At 53.3% G+C, this 16977-nt stretch overlaps 5 protein-coding genes across 5 annotated transcripts; 3 read left to right on the forward strand and 2 right to left on the reverse strand.

Moving 5' to 3' along the window:
- Positions 1-645: 645 nt before the first annotated feature.
- On the forward strand, positions 646-2193 carry BP01DRAFT_375972 (putative flavin dependent monooxygenase; the record flags this gene model as incomplete). Its single annotated transcript, XM_025576922.1, has 2 exons — positions 646-716; positions 786-2193. The coding sequence occupies 2 exons, from the start codon at positions 646-648 to the stop codon at positions 2191-2193; spliced, it is 1479 nt and encodes a 492-aa protein (XP_025428687.1).
- A 217-nt stretch (positions 2194-2410) lies between these two features.
- On the reverse strand, positions 2411-3270 carry BP01DRAFT_302717 (HD domain-containing protein; the record flags this gene model as incomplete). Its single annotated transcript, XM_025572086.1, has 3 exons — positions 2411-2512; positions 2596-2962; positions 3020-3270. The coding sequence occupies 3 exons, from the start codon at positions 3268-3270 to the stop codon at positions 2411-2413; spliced, it is 720 nt and encodes a 239-aa protein (XP_025428688.1).
- Positions 3271-5253: 1983 nt separating this feature from the next.
- Positions 5254-8071, forward strand: BP01DRAFT_127775 (uncharacterized protein). The gene is made up of 4 exons (XM_025570452.1): positions 5254-5367; positions 5416-6089; positions 6142-6978; positions 7036-8071. The coding sequence occupies exons 2-4, from the start codon at positions 5529-5531 to the stop codon at positions 7984-7986; spliced, it is 2349 nt and encodes a 782-aa protein (XP_025428689.1). The 5' UTR covers positions 5254-5367; positions 5416-5528; the 3' UTR covers positions 7987-8071.
- Positions 8071-8903, forward strand: BP01DRAFT_127798 (uncharacterized protein). Its single transcript, XM_025570453.1, has one exon. It carries the CDS (start codon positions 8156-8158, stop codon positions 8585-8587), a length of 432 nt encoding a protein of 143 aa, XP_025428690.1. The 5' UTR covers positions 8071-8155; the 3' UTR covers positions 8588-8903.
- A 94-nt stretch (positions 8904-8997) lies between these two features.
- On the reverse strand, positions 8998-16264 carry pksP (polyketide synthase alb1). Its single transcript, XM_025578284.1, has 5 exons — positions 15541-16264; positions 15203-15488; positions 11728-15156; positions 10911-11666; positions 8998-10854 (listed from the first exon to the last, which is right to left on the reverse strand). The coding sequence occupies exons 1-5, from the start codon at positions 15825-15827 to the stop codon at positions 9181-9183; spliced, it is 6432 nt and encodes a 2143-aa protein (XP_025428691.1). The 5' UTR covers positions 15828-16264; the 3' UTR covers positions 8998-9180.
- Between the last annotated feature and the right edge of the window lie 713 nt (positions 16265-16977).

A 16977-nucleotide genomic window follows, 5' to 3' on the forward strand; every position in this document is an offset into this window, starting at 1 on the left:
CGGCTTAGTTGTCATGCGGTTTCGACATTGCCTTTGACCATGAGGCCCTATCTTGCGTTTGGGTCGTCGTCCGGTGAAGGGGGATTGAGGGCAATGGGATGTTGTAGGAAGAAGACAATAAACAAGACGCGGCGGGAAATTCGAAGAATGCGGAGGAGGAGGTTGCGTCACAAAACCCGGGTGGTGGTGTACCGACAGTGTAATCTTACAATCTGGTTCTTTGTTCTTGCGGGTTTCCCGCACCGAGTGGAGTCGGTAATGGTATGTTAGCAACCATGACTTTTTTTTATGTATAACTTACGGAGCACAGAAGAGGTGGACAATGAGATAATAATAATTTTGTTGCTGAGAGGAAGACCCCATGATTGACGATCAATGTCAATCTTCAGCATGCCAGTCATGTAGTCCGAGTTATTTGGAAATCCCATGAAGACCAAAGTACTTGATCAGCCCATTCCGATGACGGAGGGAGCACGAGATCCCCCGCCATAATGGAATCATCGCCCATGGGAGATTGTCTGGAGACTATAACAAACATCCCATTATCCCCATCTCCTCCTGCTTGAAGGGTCGAATATCTTGTGCACAATACATCCCCTCCCCTCCCCTCCCAGAGTTTCTCATATTGAGCCCTGTAGAAGAACCATGACACGATCAAAACAGATCAGCCGCATCGCTGTCATTGGTGCTGGTCCTACGGGTCTTGCTGCAGCCAAGTATGATTTCGTCCCCTTCCCCCGATACCTCGGCGGATTTGATAACTAACAGAGAACCCCACCCATCAGGTACTTGCTCGCTGAAAAGTACTTTGAGAAGATCGATGTCTTTGAGCAGAGGGCTGTCGCCGGTGGGGTCTGGAATTACTCTCCACCTTCCTTGAAGGACCAGGTCCCCAGGACTGTGCCTCAGCTTGACCCCCACCAGCCCCTGCAAGGACCAATATGGCATACGGTCAAAGGAGGGGAAGAGCCGGTATTCGTCTCGCCAATCTACCGAGACTTGGAGACGAATCTTCCCAAAGAGATCATGCGGTACAGCGACAAGCTCTTCAAGGCGAAGACCCAAGTACTACCTAAGCATGCCACGGTGAAGGAATACCTCCAAGAGTATGCGGAAGAAATCCGCCACCTGATCCAATTCGAGACCCAGGTCTCCGATGTCAGGAAGGAAGTTCTTGGAGAAGGCAGTTGGTCGGTCACTACGAGGAGTCTGCGTACGGGAGACACCAAGACCAACTCGTACGATGCCGTGGTGGTCGCTAGCGGCCACTATGATCTTCCGTTCACCCCGGACATCCCCGGGATCACGCACTGGAATGAGACATATCCCGGAGTCATCTCACACTCCAAGCTCTACGACTGTGCCGAACAGTTTCGTGACAAAAAGGTTGTGGTGGTGGGGAGCTCGGCGTCAGGCCTCGATATCAGCAACCAGATCCTCCCCGTCAGCAAGGGAAAGGTCATCGTCTCCGAGAGAAACCAGTCGCTGCTTGCTTCCGCGGCGGGGGATACCAGCAAAGTCTATCGACCTCAGATCGTGGAGTTTCTGCCGTCAGATTCCCACAGCCGAGCCGTCCGCTTTGAAGATGGGCATGTGGAGGAGAACATTGATGCCATTGTGTTCTGCACCGGATACTTGTATACATTTCCGTTCTTGTCCTCGCTGGATCCACCTCTCATCACGAACGGCCGGCGAGTGGTGAACACATATCAGCATCTCTTCTACATCCATGACCCCACCCTGGTGCTCACTGCCCTTCCGCAAAGAGTCGTGCCATTCCCCTTGTCTGAGAATCAGGCCGCTGTGTTTGCGCGTGTGTTCTCCGGACGCCTCAGCCTCCCATCTCCAGATGCGATGAACGAGTGGGAGCAGTCCACCGTTCGTGAAAAGGGGGAGGGGACGCCGTTTCACCTGCTACCGTTTCCTCAAGATGCTGATATGATGAATTTCTTGCATGACTGGGCCAAGCAAGCCGAGCCTCGACCAGGACTTGACCACGGCGGTCATGGCAAACCGTGCAATGATTGGGGAGAGCGCGAGAGATGGATCCGAGCACAGATTGCGGATATCAAACGAGCGTTTGGACAGAAAGGCGCCGAGCGTGGTTTGATTACCTCTCTTGCGCAACTCGGTTTCGACTATGATAGACGGGATGAGGAAGAGAAGAATCCCTCCAGTATACATTTGGGCTAGAACTGATCAAGACCCCCCTGTTAGAGACATACAATCATGTTTTTATGCCATTCGTCATTAGCTTAGCCGTTGGAGTCGAGATAGAGACCCGAATCGACCATCGACACTAAAGAATTCTCCAAGAGAGACGACAGGCATCACATTAATTGCCCATACACTCCCAGGAAATAACAAGCTGGCCACATGATCCATTATTAGCTCATTCGATGCTACTGTACTAGGCTTCTGGCTCGAACAAGGCAGCCTCCTCATCCCACCATTTGCTGAAAAGCACCAGTCGCTCCGTCCGTTCCTTCGCCATCTTCAGCCCGGCTTCGGTCTACCATTACATGTCCCGTCAGCCTGGGTCCATTGGAACGCTGTCGGAAAGAAAGTAAAGTGAGCATGACGGTCAGTCCATACCTTCATCATCCCCTCCAGCTTGACCAACTTCTCATCGATATGAGCCCTCGATCGCTGCATGCTAGCATCCGGGACCCTCGCGCCCCCATAGGTAAACATTCTGCCCACCCCAATGGCGCCCAGAGCATCCAAGCGATCGGCATCTTGCACCACGGCGAGGTCCGGATAGTCCTCGAGAACCTCCGTCACCTTCTCCGGGTTCTGGACTTCCGTCGAGTAGGAGACATGGTTCACCACCTCCTCGACGTGGGCAATGTCTTCTTCCGCGATTCCGGCTTTTTGCAGCACCAGAGCCACTTTGGACAACTGCGTCCCGGAGGGGGACGCGGGTGGTGCGTATTTCTTGTCGTTGACGTCGTGAAGAAGGCTTGGTGTTTCGTGTGAGACGGTCCATCGCTTTGGGGCAAAAGAAAGGAGTACTCACGCGCTCAAAAGGATCATGTCCGGCCTATACCATTCGTGTCGCTCGGACTCGCACTCGAATTCGGCGGCGAGGATCTTCTGGGATAGGGCTACGACGCGCAGGATGTGGTGGAAGTCGTGGGAGGCATCGTACTGGCTCATGTGTTGCAGGACAGCCTCCGCCACGGATTCAAAGACCGCATCTTCTTGCGCAATGTACCGCCCAAAGTTGGATTGGCGGGCTGATTGCAAAATCTGGCGAAAGGTGTCCATAGCGCACTACGTCGTTGTACGGTGGAACTAGGAGTTTTGTGTATAGCTTAGATGGGCACAGTTGAAATTCTTCGGTCTTTCAGGATTTCGTATCTTATCGCCCGCTGCCCGATCAGTCCCTCCTGCCTGAGGCTTCCATGAGGGGCAGCCAGACAGACAGCCAGCCTAAACTACGGAGTACTCATCACTAGTTGCCAGCGACAAGTTCTCTTGCAGATTATGCATATCCTATGCTGAATCTAAATGTAGCTTCACGGTCCAACCCTCATTGATTCTCCAGAGTACGATATGTTGCCGTACCAGGCTCGTTGAGCTTAGGGTTACTACTACTACTGTAACTACTAGAGGATTGGTTTGACCTTCGCTATTCGTTCCCTTCCTGGATGTACGATGCAACAGTCCGAGGTCACCTTCATGTCTGAAACGTATGATCTGATCGTCGGGATTCAATTGGGCGAGGGAGTTCCCTTCGTCCTGAGCCCTAAGGAGGATACATGATCCACACACCCGAGGGCCATCGCTGCATCTTCCGCGGCCCTTCATTTCAAGTGCCAGTCTGTGAGGAGCGTTTGGTGTTGTGAAACCAAGCAGCAACCAAGAGACGAGGTGTAAGCTCTCTCGAGGAAAGTAGTATCTTTCTCGATGATTTTACCAACTTCTGAATGATTGTGGTTAGCAAGACCGAAGGCGTCTTCCCCAGGTTTCCGGACGAGCGACTGATAAGGACCATCACGTGCCGAGGATCGCCCACCCTTTCGTTTTGTTCCCGTCGACCTCAGCTCCAACTCACTTTCCCTCCCTCTTCATCTCCCCCCCATTTCCCCCCTCTTACACTCGCACTCTTCCAGCCATCTCCCTGAAACCCGTCGCTATAAATCCCCACAGCATTCCCTCGCTCTTTCGCATTGTAGGTTTTCTTGACACCTTTTCGCCCGCACTTCCTTTCACCAACAACAAGCGTTCATTGTTCGTCTGTCACACCACCATGGATTGTCGCACCTCGTCCATGCTTCCGGTTCGCGCATAATGTGGCCTAAGCGCAAACTACTGTCTTCCAACACAACCACCTGTCAGCTTGAATCACGGAGGAAACCTCGGAAGGAGCGCTACACCGTTCAATCGACCGACGACTCGGACAATTCGAAACACACAGAGCAGCACCTTGGACGACGACGAATACTATACCAAAAGTATCCTCGACGAGACCGAGGTCTCAATACTTGATTGACTGGGAAGGTCCGTGGGACCCCTCTTGGGTAAATAGTATCTTCTATCTGTAATGGGAGATGGTTCTAACTGCTCAATTTGTGTGGTCAGGAGCCGAAGGAGATCGCTAGCGTACTCGCTGTAGAAACTGGGGAGAAGAAGCAGCAGCAGCAGCAGCAGCAGCGTTGCGCGCGAGGCGGAGGAATTCAATCACGTAATACTCCATCAATGCAATTGTCTTCCTCCAGCTCACCAACGAACAGCCCGGAGCAGCGATTGCTCGAGCCCGCGGCGTCTGAAACCTCCCCGGAACGTTCGATCGACGCCCCGGATTCTCCTTTGTGTGTTCCCCTCGACGATACATCGGAGGTGCAGAACATTCATCGGGTCAATTTACTTCGAGTCCATTGGACCCGCATTGTACAGATCCGGCTGGGGATACGCAGGCGCTACCATTATACCAGTCGCTGGTGTTCGAAGAAGTGCCCGCGATACCGATTGCTGCCGGGCTCCGTATATCTGGGGAGTCTCCGGAAGCACGGCGCGTAGATTGCCTGCCCATTACAACCCCTAATCGGGATTGTCAAATTCAGGAAAGTGTCCTTAGTGTGGGTTTCATCCGGGGAGAGGGACTCTATCAAAGCAACATTTCCGGCCCCTCTGAGTCCCAACAGCCAGTACACTTGGTGCGCTGCGACCATCTGAGAACTTTAAAAGAGATACCGGAGACACCATTTGGTCCATTCAGTGTCTCAGAAAGTCAAGTACCGTGTACCGCCCCCACAGATAAGAACGCCCAGTCGCAGTACTCTACAGTCTTCCAAACCATTTCTCTGGCATCCAAGTCGCTGGCTTCTCGACCGGATTCGTCAGCCCATCACTTGTCGCAAGGTGATACTCATTAACTCCGGGTCAATGTACCCGCTAACTGTTGCATAGGTAGCACCAGCGCTGGTCGCGTGAGTGTGATCGCGGAGTCAGTCACTGCGCGTAATTCGCAAGACACGGAGGGCTCGCTAATAGATAAACGAGGATTGTTTGTCGCGAAGACAATGGACGGACAGGAGAAGAAAGGTATGTCTTTGGCGGAGACGATGGAGAAATACAGCCAATTTGAGGGGAGCACTCCAAGGGAGAAGCTCCGGAATGCGTACGCCCAGCTTCAAGCACAGAGCTTTATCCCCCCAGAGCCCAGCGCTACGCCATCATCGGTGGGAGAAGCTGGTGACATCGAACCATCGCCTGTCGCCTTGCCCGAAACAGCGGCCCCACTCAGCGTGCGGATCGACAGAGACTCCTCCGCCTTTCATCATCATCCTCCTCCTGAACTTCATCCTCCCGTGGATCCCCCCGCTGTCATCCCATCGTCACCCCTGGACCCTGCACAAATGGATCCCTCCCAGCTTCACCATGTACAGACCATTCAACCGCATGCTTTATCAGTCGACCACACTGAAGAAGCTATTCCAGGCTCGATTCTCCTGGGTCCGTCCGAGTTCGCCATTCCGCTCCCGATGGACTCGAGGGTCCGGGACGATTACGAGCGAGTCCTAGCAAGTGAGAGCGATTCGGTCCAAGAATTCCTTGACGCTACTGGCACACAACCAGATCAGGTACTAGTATGCAGCCCCTACTGCGCTGGGTGGAAAACTGATGTGTACACAGCGCGTGCGCTTGCTGCCAAAGATACGGGAGGTGTTAGAACGTCTGAGTAATGTCGCTACGCATCCAGACCTCAACGTCGCGAAGCACATCAGCGGCTCGCAAGCCGACTTGCGGCAAGAGTCCTCTTGGGCGGAGTACTCTAGCGCGAAGTTCTTACTTCTCTCTTATCTGGTCGGGTCCACGAGTGATCGCGAGATACATCTAGTCATCATGGTCAACGGCGAAAAGACGCAGAACCTCGTCGAACGGTTTTTGCTGGGCAAAGGTCTGGTATATACCCGCCCGCGGGAGGAGATGGGTCCCGGGACGAATGTTGAGGTCTCCCTGGCTAAGGGGTCTTTGAGCTTTGGGGTTCAATCCACACGCAATGATGGCATCGTGGAGACCTTCAAAGCGCCCTCGGCAATCATCGCCCTGGATTCGTCATTCAACACCAAGCTCCCCTCGGTCGAACACATGCGAACCACATTTGCTCGTCATGGGCATTTGCTTCCCGTGGTGCGCCTGATCGTTGCCAACTCAAGCGAACACATCGATCTCTGCTTCTCTAATCTACCAGAACTTCAGCGGGTGCGGCTGCTGCTGCAATATACTCTGCGACTGAAAAGTTCCGTCGGCGACCTTCAGGATGATGCGCTCGGGGTCTCTGAAGATGCAGACGAGCTCATCTCGTACCTTTTGTCGGACAACTTCACCGCACATTGGTCATTGCCGCACATTGAGCCGCTGCAGATTATGAATCTCGAGGAGCTCCAACCTGTTCCCGAAGAGCCACCAAGCGGACCTGCGGTTGATTCCTCAGCACGGGCCACTCCTCTGTCACAAAAGCGAGCCTTCGTAAGTCTACGCTCACCTCCCCGCGAGATCCTTGGATCTAAGGCAGCGACCCCACAGACGGAAGAATATAGCGAGCAACCCTCCAAGCGTCCACGAATGGAAGATCCCCAAGATGCCAGCCAACGCACCGAATCAAGCACATTCCCTAGCCAAACCCTGGACGGCGAGCTGCGCTGGCTCGAAAGCAATCTGGTTAAACTTCGCAGTTCGCATGCAAGTGAAATTTCAAAACTTCAGAAGACGCTCGCCGAGACCCAGGCCCGCCTTCGCGAACGAGACCATGTCCTCGAGCAACTGCAGCACCGCTACGAGACGCGCACGCGAGACTTCCACAAACTCCGCCGCGAGCGCGACAAGCTCATTGAAGCCAAGACCGCCGCCGAACAGCGCAGTGAGAAGAGCAAGGAAGAGCTCGTCAAGATCAAAGACGAACGGACACAGTTACGGCACGAGCTCGAGCAGGCTCGCGCCGCCCTCAAGAGCGACGCGGGCAGCATGGCGGCGGAGCTCGAAACCGCGCGCGAGGAGATCCGCCGCCTCACCAAGGAGAACAGCGGGCTGGAGCGCAAAGCCGATTACGAAGCCAAGCAAACCGAGTATACGCGCGAGCAGTACCAGACCGCCTCCAACGTCGCCGCGCAATCTGGCAACGAGAACCGCCAGCTGCGCGACGAGAACGAAACCCTCAAACGCAAGGTGGCCGGCGACGCCAGCCGGCTCCGCGAACTCAATCTTAAGCAAGACGAGGCCCGCCACCTCGCCCGCGCGCAGGAGTTGGAAGCCGCCCTCGCCTCGCGCGAGGACCTTCTCCGCAGGAAGGAGGAGGAGCTGCGCGAGATTCGCAAGAACCGACCCTCCACCCGCTCGACCAGCACCCAGCCGCGGAGTCCCAAGTGGAACGCCAGTCGTCCCACCAGCCCTGGCGTCAACAACCACGGCGGCAACGGATCGTCGCTGACCACGGGGCGTGGGAGTGCGCTCCGGTTCAGTTCGGAGATGACCTTTTAGGTGTCGGTACCTGCTGCATGCACGTACAGATCACACCACTCAAGTCCGTAGGATCGAAAGGGTGAAAAGCAGTTATCAAAAGGCCAAGCCTCCGCCCTTTTCACACCGCTACCTTGCGATCATCTGCCTCATATATCTATCCTATTTATGCAATCATCCTCTCTGCAAGATGCACTACCACCTAAACACCCCACGACCAGCCTCCCCCTCCTTTCTTCCCCTCCCTTTCTTCCTGACCTCAATCCCCACACAAACCGACCCCACCCTTGCATGGCCCCCGCATCGCATCGACATTTCCAATCAAAGATCTTGCAGATCAATCGATCAACGCAACGCATACCTCCTCTGTCTATCGTCTCCGCCTTACCTTCCTCTTCTCCTGTCTAGCCTCCTCCCACCCTTTCCAAACCCCAACCCCCACATCTTTTTCCCGCATGACGGGACAGAAGACATGTTATCTAATTGGGCCTGGCCTCAAAGAAAGTCCATCCATCGTACATGGCGAGACACACACAGACACACACAAAGCAGAAGCAAGCATAGACCAAACACCGGATCCCTCGGGTCTGCATACCCAACCAAATCTCGCTCACCAATGTAACCCAAAGTCTCCGTCGATTGAGTAAAGCAGAGGAGAAACAAAGTAGTCAAGTCCGTCAAGTAAAGAAGAGGAGAAACAAAGTAGTCCAGTCCGTCATTCATCCGGAGTACGTATGAGTACCAACACAATACAACCCGCCCAGTCGAGGAGCTAGTCACATCCGGGAAAGAGGGAATGAATAAATAGTAATGGCAGTACTTCGTGTACAGTTAGTTCTAGGACCGCGGCATAGTACTACATCTCCCACTGGGTGGCTGCTACTTGGCGCCTGCTCCCTCCGTAGGCAACACGACCAGTCTGGAAACGGGAGTTGATCTCGTTTATACAATCATCATTGTCAAACTAGTTGTGGCTACCATGCCTTCAGCAAACAGCATCAGATACAATTCTCAACTCCTCCCTAGATCCTTCTGAGTGAGAAATCATGTACTTTCCATTGAGGATATAAACCAACAAAAAACCGGATTATCAATCAACAAGGGGTTTTCTCATCAGAACTGTCTAGGGTAACCCCCCCCCAAAAAAAAAGAAAAAAAAATCACAAGGTATGACTTTCGTAAGTAAAAAAGAGTGCAATCATCGTGGAGGCAAATTTAATGACCCAACGCTTGGCCAATGAAGTTCGACAACTCCTTGGCCTTGCTGCCCAGGGTCATGGTGAAATGGTTGGCGTCTTCCATGATAGTGATCCCGCCGACGTTCCCGGGCCCGACCAGCGTGTCCCACTTGTTGGGGCCCAGGTCCGTACGGTTGTTCAAGAGCCAGACCATCTCGCGGGGATCGGGGCTCCCGTCGGCCGCGGGGGGCGGACGTGGGTCGTCGGGTTTGCTACACACGCCATCCTTGGCCCAAATAAGGAAGACCTTGGGCATCTTGCTGGCCCACTGCGGGTCGTCGAAGGGAAGCGGTACCGCGCGATAGGCGTCAAGGGAGTCAATGAACGCGAGGAAGTGAGGAAGCAGCCAGGCGGGAGGGGCGGATCGTCCTTCGCCAAAGAACCCGATCCCGTCGAAGAACTGGTACAGTCGCGGAGGAAGCTTCTGCAGTCCGATAGGGAACGGGGAGTCGAGAAGGAGGAGTCGGTCAACGCGCTCCCCTTCCTCGAGGATCATGTGCCGCGCAGCATCATAGGCGCAAATACCACCGGCCGACCACCCTCCAAAATTGTAAGGACCCTTAGGCTGTCTGCGCCGGACTTCGGCGAGGTAGGGAAATGTGAGTTCCTGGAGAGGGAACTTCAGCTTCTCGGGTGTCTTCATATAAGGACAGTTGAGCCCGTAAACGCAGACGTCGGGGCCAACCCGGGGAATTGTCGCGTAAGATGTAGCCGAGCCGGACCCATCCGGGAACAGGAACAATGACTGTGTAGCTGTCTTGGGATTGCCTTGCAAGACAATGGAGGTGGCTGGAGGGTGCTGAGCGGCTCGCGCACTAATAGTCGAATTGATGGCCGGAAGAGCCTCGGGCAGCCTGATTGGGGCGGGGAGAGGCGCGGCCTTGGGCTTCAGGTCCAGAGCGACTTCGACTTCCTCCAGAGTCTGATGTTCGATGAAGAACTCACCAGGGAGATCCAGGTCCAGGGTTTCGCGGATGCGGCCGAGGACATTCAGAGAAAGAAGAGAATCCATTCCCATTTCACCCAAGTTCTCGTCTGACTTCAGCTCATCCTCGGTCACTCCAACTTCATCAGCAATGATCGCGCGGATCTCCTTCATGGTGGCATGCTGTTCAACAGCCAACACGGCGACCTTCTCATTCGGCGGAGATATATCCATGGGCGAGCTGAGACCCGACTCATCTGAACCATCATTGAAGGAGAAGCTCGACTCAGGGTCGCTGGTGGACCCATCGCTGCTTTCCGAAGGGCTGATTTGAGCGATCAACCGCTTGAAATCCTTGACCGTTGGTTGATCGATGAATACGGACGAGTCCAGATCGATGTTCAGCTCCTCGCGATACCGGCCAGTGATGTTAAGAGAGAGCAAGGAATCTACTCCATAATCGGCGAAAACCAGATCATCCGAGATTTCCGCTTCAGAGAGGCCGACTTCCGATGCAAGGATGCTCAGTGCGCGCACAATCACACTGGGTCCGCTCGACTTCAAGAGGGACTTTGTGGGCGTGGGAGCTTTAGCGCGGGGTTTGCTACCGGCAGCTGGCACTGGCTTCTGGATCACGCTCGCAGAAGGACGAACAGGAGCGGGGGCTTTAGCCGCGCCGGCGGGGGGAAGTACAGCGTCGAGGATCTTGCGCGGCAGGGCTTGGAACTGTTACAGTAAGAGTTAGCTTTGCACGGACTGAAGTACGAGCTGAGGAGACTTACCTGAACTGATCCGTAGATAGCGATAATGTCATCACCTTCGAAGACGTAGACGTCTCCGGCCCAGATAGCATCCTTCAAGGGTTGCATCCTGACGTATGTCCTGTAGGTAGCATCTTGAGAGAACTTCTTCACACAGCGCATTGAATCCCAACCGTGGTTAACGAAGACCTGTGATTTTGAGTCGGTGCCGTCACTGGCGTTCATGATAAATCCGGACAAGTGCCCGAAACTATCAATCCAGAACGGATTGCGATGGAAGTCGCCCGGTGGAGCTTGAAACTTGACACGTGCAGTCGCTTCGTGATTGTCGCTATCGAGGATGACCTCGCGGATGGACTTGTAGTTGTCATCGTAATCAACCAGGGTAGCGAACAACTTGTACACCATGCCCCTCTGCAGTTTGTGCGCTTCTCCATTATCGGCGAGTTCCTGCAGGCGGTCGATACTCCTTTTGATAAGATACGACATGCGCTTCCACTCCCTCTCAGTGGCAGCGCAGTCAAAGAACTTGACGTTGCACGTTGCATGCTCAGCGGTCTTTTTCCCTTCCGGCGTGACCGAGTAAATCTGTACTGATATACGTTGCTCTGCCCAGGTTGCGGTTGCAGAGACCCTGAACAGCTGCGGACCACCTTTGGCAATAAGTGTTTTAGGAACGGCGACATCACACACGTCAAGTCCTACATCCTTGAATTCGGGCTTGTACTTATTGATTAAGTACTCTGCAAGCGTTTGAGCAATATCGGCATAGAGAGACTACCAGTATGGTCAGTATGGTTAACTCGGAAGCGATGCTTGAGGTGCAGGGAGGGCTTACCGATGGACAAAGGTTGGCACCGTTCACTTTGTGGCCTTGAATTACACGGCGAAGCTCGGGATGGTCAAGATCATTCTCAACAACCACGGTGGCAGTGGCCCCCTCATCTCGAGTCTCTATGACCTTCTGCGCAGCGGTAGTAAGATACTCATAAGTGGGTGCAGCTTCGATGGCAGCAACAGGAGCTCCCTTTGTCAGGCAAAAGTTATTGGAATACGGGATCCAATAGTTTTTGAGGTCCCAGTTGTAGGCAGGGAGACGCAGGACTTGGTGCGAAGAAATGAAGTCCTGGTGATATTGCTTCCAGTTGAGGTCAATTCCAGACAAGTGCAACGCTGACATGCTGTTCGAAAGAACCTTCCATGTATCTTCCTCACGGCGCAGCGAGGCGACTGTGGTTACCTGGGGGCCCAGTATAGCTTTGATCATGCCCGAACAAATGGTGTGAGACCCGATTTCCACCCACAGAGTCTTGTCATCGGCTAGTTTCGCATGTCTGATAGCTTCGAGAGCGCCGAGGAAGTTGACAGTTCCGCGACAGTGGTCCCTGAGGTATTTGGCACCAAGGACTTGTGCATTGGCTTCTGTGATAACCTCACCGAGGAGAGCTGAGACGAACGGGGTAGTAGGCTTGTGAAACGTCACACCTTGCGCAAGTGCCTCGAAGGTATCCAGGATAGGATCAACTTGCGGGGAATGGAATGCATACGGGACGCGCAACCTGGTTGCCTTCACATTTTGGGTGGAGCACTGCTGGGCCAAGTCTTCGATGTCCGAAGCCAGACCACTAATGACGGTCTCGGCGGGGGCATTGACACAGGCGATAGTATGAACGTCATCCCTGAGGAAATGCTTGATCTCGGCAAGGGATGCTCTGATAGCTAGCATGGAGTGTGTTCCAACCTCGCATTGCTCCGTCAGCAATTGAGCTCGCCGTCCACAAAGATAGATTGCGTCACTCGTTGACAGAATCCCAGCCGCATTGAGTGCAGCATAGTCCCCAAGACTGTGACCGAGGACAAAGGCCGGCTTCACACCCAGAGAGCTCCAGTAGCTGGTTAAAGCCATCTGGACACAACAAGTACCGAGCTGGACAATCACCGGGCTCAACTGTTCAACGGCAGTAGTGCCGTCGACAAGAGGCAAAATTGAAGGCAAGCCTTGACTCTGTGCAATACAATCGAAGTGCTCAATAGTGTCCCGGAACAGCGAGCAATTGTTGTAAAGCTCTTTGCCCATTCCGGTGTATTGAGCTCCCTGACCGGTGAAGACAAAGCCAATTCCAGGGGTCTTGGCCGGCACAGCCGTGTAAGCATCACGTTGAGAGGCAGCGTGCAAAGAATCGCGCAAGCTTTGCAAGCTGGAGCCGACAGCCGTGACTCTGAAGGGATGATGAATTCGGCGCGCAGTGGTAGTGTAAGCCAAGTTGGGGACGAGATCTGACTCCTTGACGCCAAAGGAGTTCCCGTACGAGTCCATGTACTTGATTAGAGAGCTGATGTTGTTTTTCAAAGCGCTCTGAGTTCGAGCCGAAACTGCAACCACATGGAAAGGCCGAGTATCCTGACCAACGGTCTCCGAGAGAGGTGCATCCTCCACAAGAAGAGCAGTATTGCCACCAGCTGCAGAGAAGTTATTAACAAAGGCGCGGCGCTTTCCAGAAGCTGGCCGGTTCCATGGAGTGGGCTGGAATGCAATATGAACATTACGCTTGGCAAAATCGGTCGGGAAGTTGTGATTGATCTTGGTCTTGATACCGCAGTGCGGAGGAATTTGGTTCTCTCTCATCATCATGAGCACCTTCACAAGTGCTGTCACACCGGAGGCGGACTCTCCATGTCCAATATTCGCCTTGGCAGATCCCAGATGAAGCGATTGCGTGGGCCCGCGGCGATAGTCAGGAGCAAATACATTGAGGACGGATTGCATCTCCACCGCATCTCCGGCCTGCGTACCGGTGCCATGCATTTCAATGTAGCTGACATCCTTCGGATCAATGTTCGCCTCGTTGAGCAATTTGTTGAAAATGAAGGCTTGCGCTCCAACGTGGGGACGAGTTATAGATACAGACTCCGCAGAATGATTGGTGTATGCCCCGTTGATGACGCCGATAATCGGGTCGTTATCTGCCTCCGCATCCTCGAGTCGCTTAAGTACTATGGTACCAACGCCATCGGCTCTGCAGTACCCATCGGCACCGTCATCGAACGTGTTGCAATTACCCTTGGTGGAGAGAAAATGACCTCGGTCCAACCCAGCATGGTTGTCCGGGTTAGTCAAGATATTGACACCACCCGCGATAGCGGTGTCACAGTCATTTCTCCAAATGGAATTGCAAGCCATATGGATAGCCGCGAGACTGGACGAGCATGCTGTATCCACGCTCACGCTCGGACCACTGAACTTGAAGTAATAGTTGATACGACCAGGAGTGAACGCACGGTTGCCACCGGGAATGAAGTAGGTATCGATATCTTGCCCGCTGTTGATCTCACGGTAGTCATCACTGGTCATGCCATAGAAGATTCCGACGCGATCTCTCTGGGTTGAGGGCGAGCTATCTGGGATGAAACCCGCCATCTCGAGCGCTTCGTAGGCTGTGAGGAGGGCAAGGCGCTGGGCTGGGTCGGCCTGAAGCGCTTCTCGAGGGGACATGTTGAAGAATCGTGGGTCGAATAGTCCCGGTTCATTGATCCAGCAACCGTATTGTACTCTGCTTGTATTTCTTCGGGTTCCCGTCTCGTCATAGTGCGCATCAACATCCCAGCGGTCCGCTGGAACCTTTCGGTGAACATCAAGGCCCTTTTGAAGAATATCCCAGAACTTCTCAGGACTTTCAGCGTCGGGAAACCGACCTGACATACCAATGATCGCAATCTTGGAGCACTCCGTTTTCCCCGTCGAGTTGGGTTTGTCTGCAGTCGTCGAGACATCTCCGATTCCGGTTTCCAGCGAGATGTTGGCGACTCCTGCTTTCTTCAGAGCGGTGTAAAGACTCTGGGTTGCGCTGGTGGAGATCGGCATTAGTCTACACGCCTGGCTGTCGGCTGATTCGATGATCGAGATGCAAGACTCCGTCACCTTGTCCCAGCAGAGTTGACGCAAGAGGATTTCTTCAATCGCCACCCTGAGAACCTCCTTAATCTTACTAGCCTCGATGGGCGCCCCGGTGTTACTGGATAAAACCGGGATGTTTGTGGTGTAGTGCGCAATACTTTCTTGCGGAGATGATTCTAGAATCCGGTCAACGTCTCTGCTGTCGTATAGATGCGGGGCATGGTAAGGCCCATGAATCGGCACTCTCGTGGGCTTGTAGTTTCCTGCAAGACCATTCTTGATGAACCCGTCCAGGACGATCGGCGGCGCGCTGATGGTGACTCCATTGAAGCTCACTGCGCTGATATAAGGTTTTGATGACGGGGGGATCGCCTACAGCGGTCAGTACTCGATTGAAGCTCTATGCTGTTTGGCTTACAGTTTTGCTGCTATATTGTTCGATCAAGCTAGAAGCACTTTCTCCGTTCAACCCTGAGACTAGAACGGACCACGAGGAGGCACTCGATTCGGAGTCGACGAGCTCTCTGACCCGCAAGACACATAGTCCAAGTCGCAAGGCCACAACCACTGCTTCGACTGCGGCGGGGAGGAGCTCTCCGACATTTCTCGATGCACTAACAGCGGCACAGCTGAGGAGTCCTGTACACAATCCGACGAGCTGGCAGCTCTGTGATGGGTAGGCATTCCCCAAATCCCCATAATAGCTTGAGAACAATCAGAGTGAGCTCTGTCGTTTCTCGCGGGAACAGGACTTACTGAATGAAAGATCCCAGTTGGTAAATGCATGTGAAGGCACTCTCGAACACGGGGCTCGGTTGCGACTCTCGGTACCTAGCAAGCAAGTCTACAAGACTTGTGCATCGGGGGAAGATCTTGCGTTGCGCGGGTGGAAGCTTCGAAATTTCCTGGCGTAGAGCATAAAAGGATTGTTGGAAGAAGGATTGGACAATAGTATTATTTTTCGCTTGAATTAGACGACGCAGACCAGGTTCAAAGTCGCTGGTCTGATCTCCGAAAAGGTAAACACGGTATGGGCCCTCCATTTTTCGGACAGGCGTATCCTTCAACAACAAGATCTGGTTGTTGAGGTAGAATTCACCTCTCTTGCTCTGGCCATGCTCACGGGCGGCAAGCTTTATACAGATATCGAACTACCCAACATCGCACAGTGGGGGGGGGAATAAAAGTTGTCTCATCTGCGGCATGTTCAGAACTGGTTAAAATGCATTCCCTGCGCATCTAGGGGGCCGACTGCTGGGGGAGGATGCAATGGCATCGACCCTCGTGCGTAGCATTGCCACATAACCAGCAAATCATGAGGTCAGCAACAAGTGACAGGATTGTTCTCGAATCCCGTGCAATTCACCGTTCCCCCTCAGAGTCAGGATCCTATCGATATCATCGCCAAGTGAAAGGCGTCGCAGGCTGATTCCCTCGGTACTGTGGGTCGGGTTAGCATCCCTATCTGAGACTGGGCAGGTGGGCACTCCATACTTTCAAGCATAGAGAATTCTAGACTTGCTCATTTGCCTTTGGAAGGGAAGTGTATGTGCAGCATGATCGTCAAGGGGTGAGGTACCATTGCTTTAACCCCTGCTTCCACCGCTTCCATGGCTGGTCAATCCACCTAGGCAGCCATATATTTCTCCTTTGTTTGGTGCAGCACAGAAGATTTTCAGGGTCCAATGATACCATCGTGACCGTTTAGAAAGGAGAGTTTATTCTTCTTTGCGCGGGGGTTAAGGAAGGACAAAGGAAAGAGAAGATGGTAAGCAAGTATGAGGATGTTTCCGACAGAGGAAAGTCGTTGGTAACCAAATGGGGCGACGATCAACCCTTACACCATAGGGAGTACTAGGTACTTCGTACTACTAGTACTATAGTACTGTGTACTGTGTACTGTGTACTGTGTACAGAGTACTTACCATCAAACCACCACCAACTGGCAGAATCTACAAACAAGAACAAAAACAACAAACCGGCTTCCCGAACACCTGCATGCATCACGTGTCAAATTCCTTCCCTTCATCCTCTTTTTCTCCTTCTTCTTCTTCTTCTTCTTCTTATTCTTTTTCTTTTTCTTCTTATTCTTCTTCTTCCTCCACCTATACCTGCTTCCGGTTGTTTACTTTTCCCAGTCTTCCCGCTGCTGCTGCTGCTGCTGCTGCTGCTCTCCTCGCTTCACCTCCTCGT

The sequence above is a fragment of the Aspergillus saccharolyticus genome (genome assembly GCF_003184585.1).
Source record: "Aspergillus saccharolyticus JOP 1030-1 unplaced genomic scaffold BP01scaffold_32, whole genome shotgun sequence".
Lineage (NCBI taxonomy): Eukaryota > Fungi > Ascomycota > Eurotiomycetes > Eurotiales > Aspergillaceae > Aspergillus > Aspergillus saccharolyticus.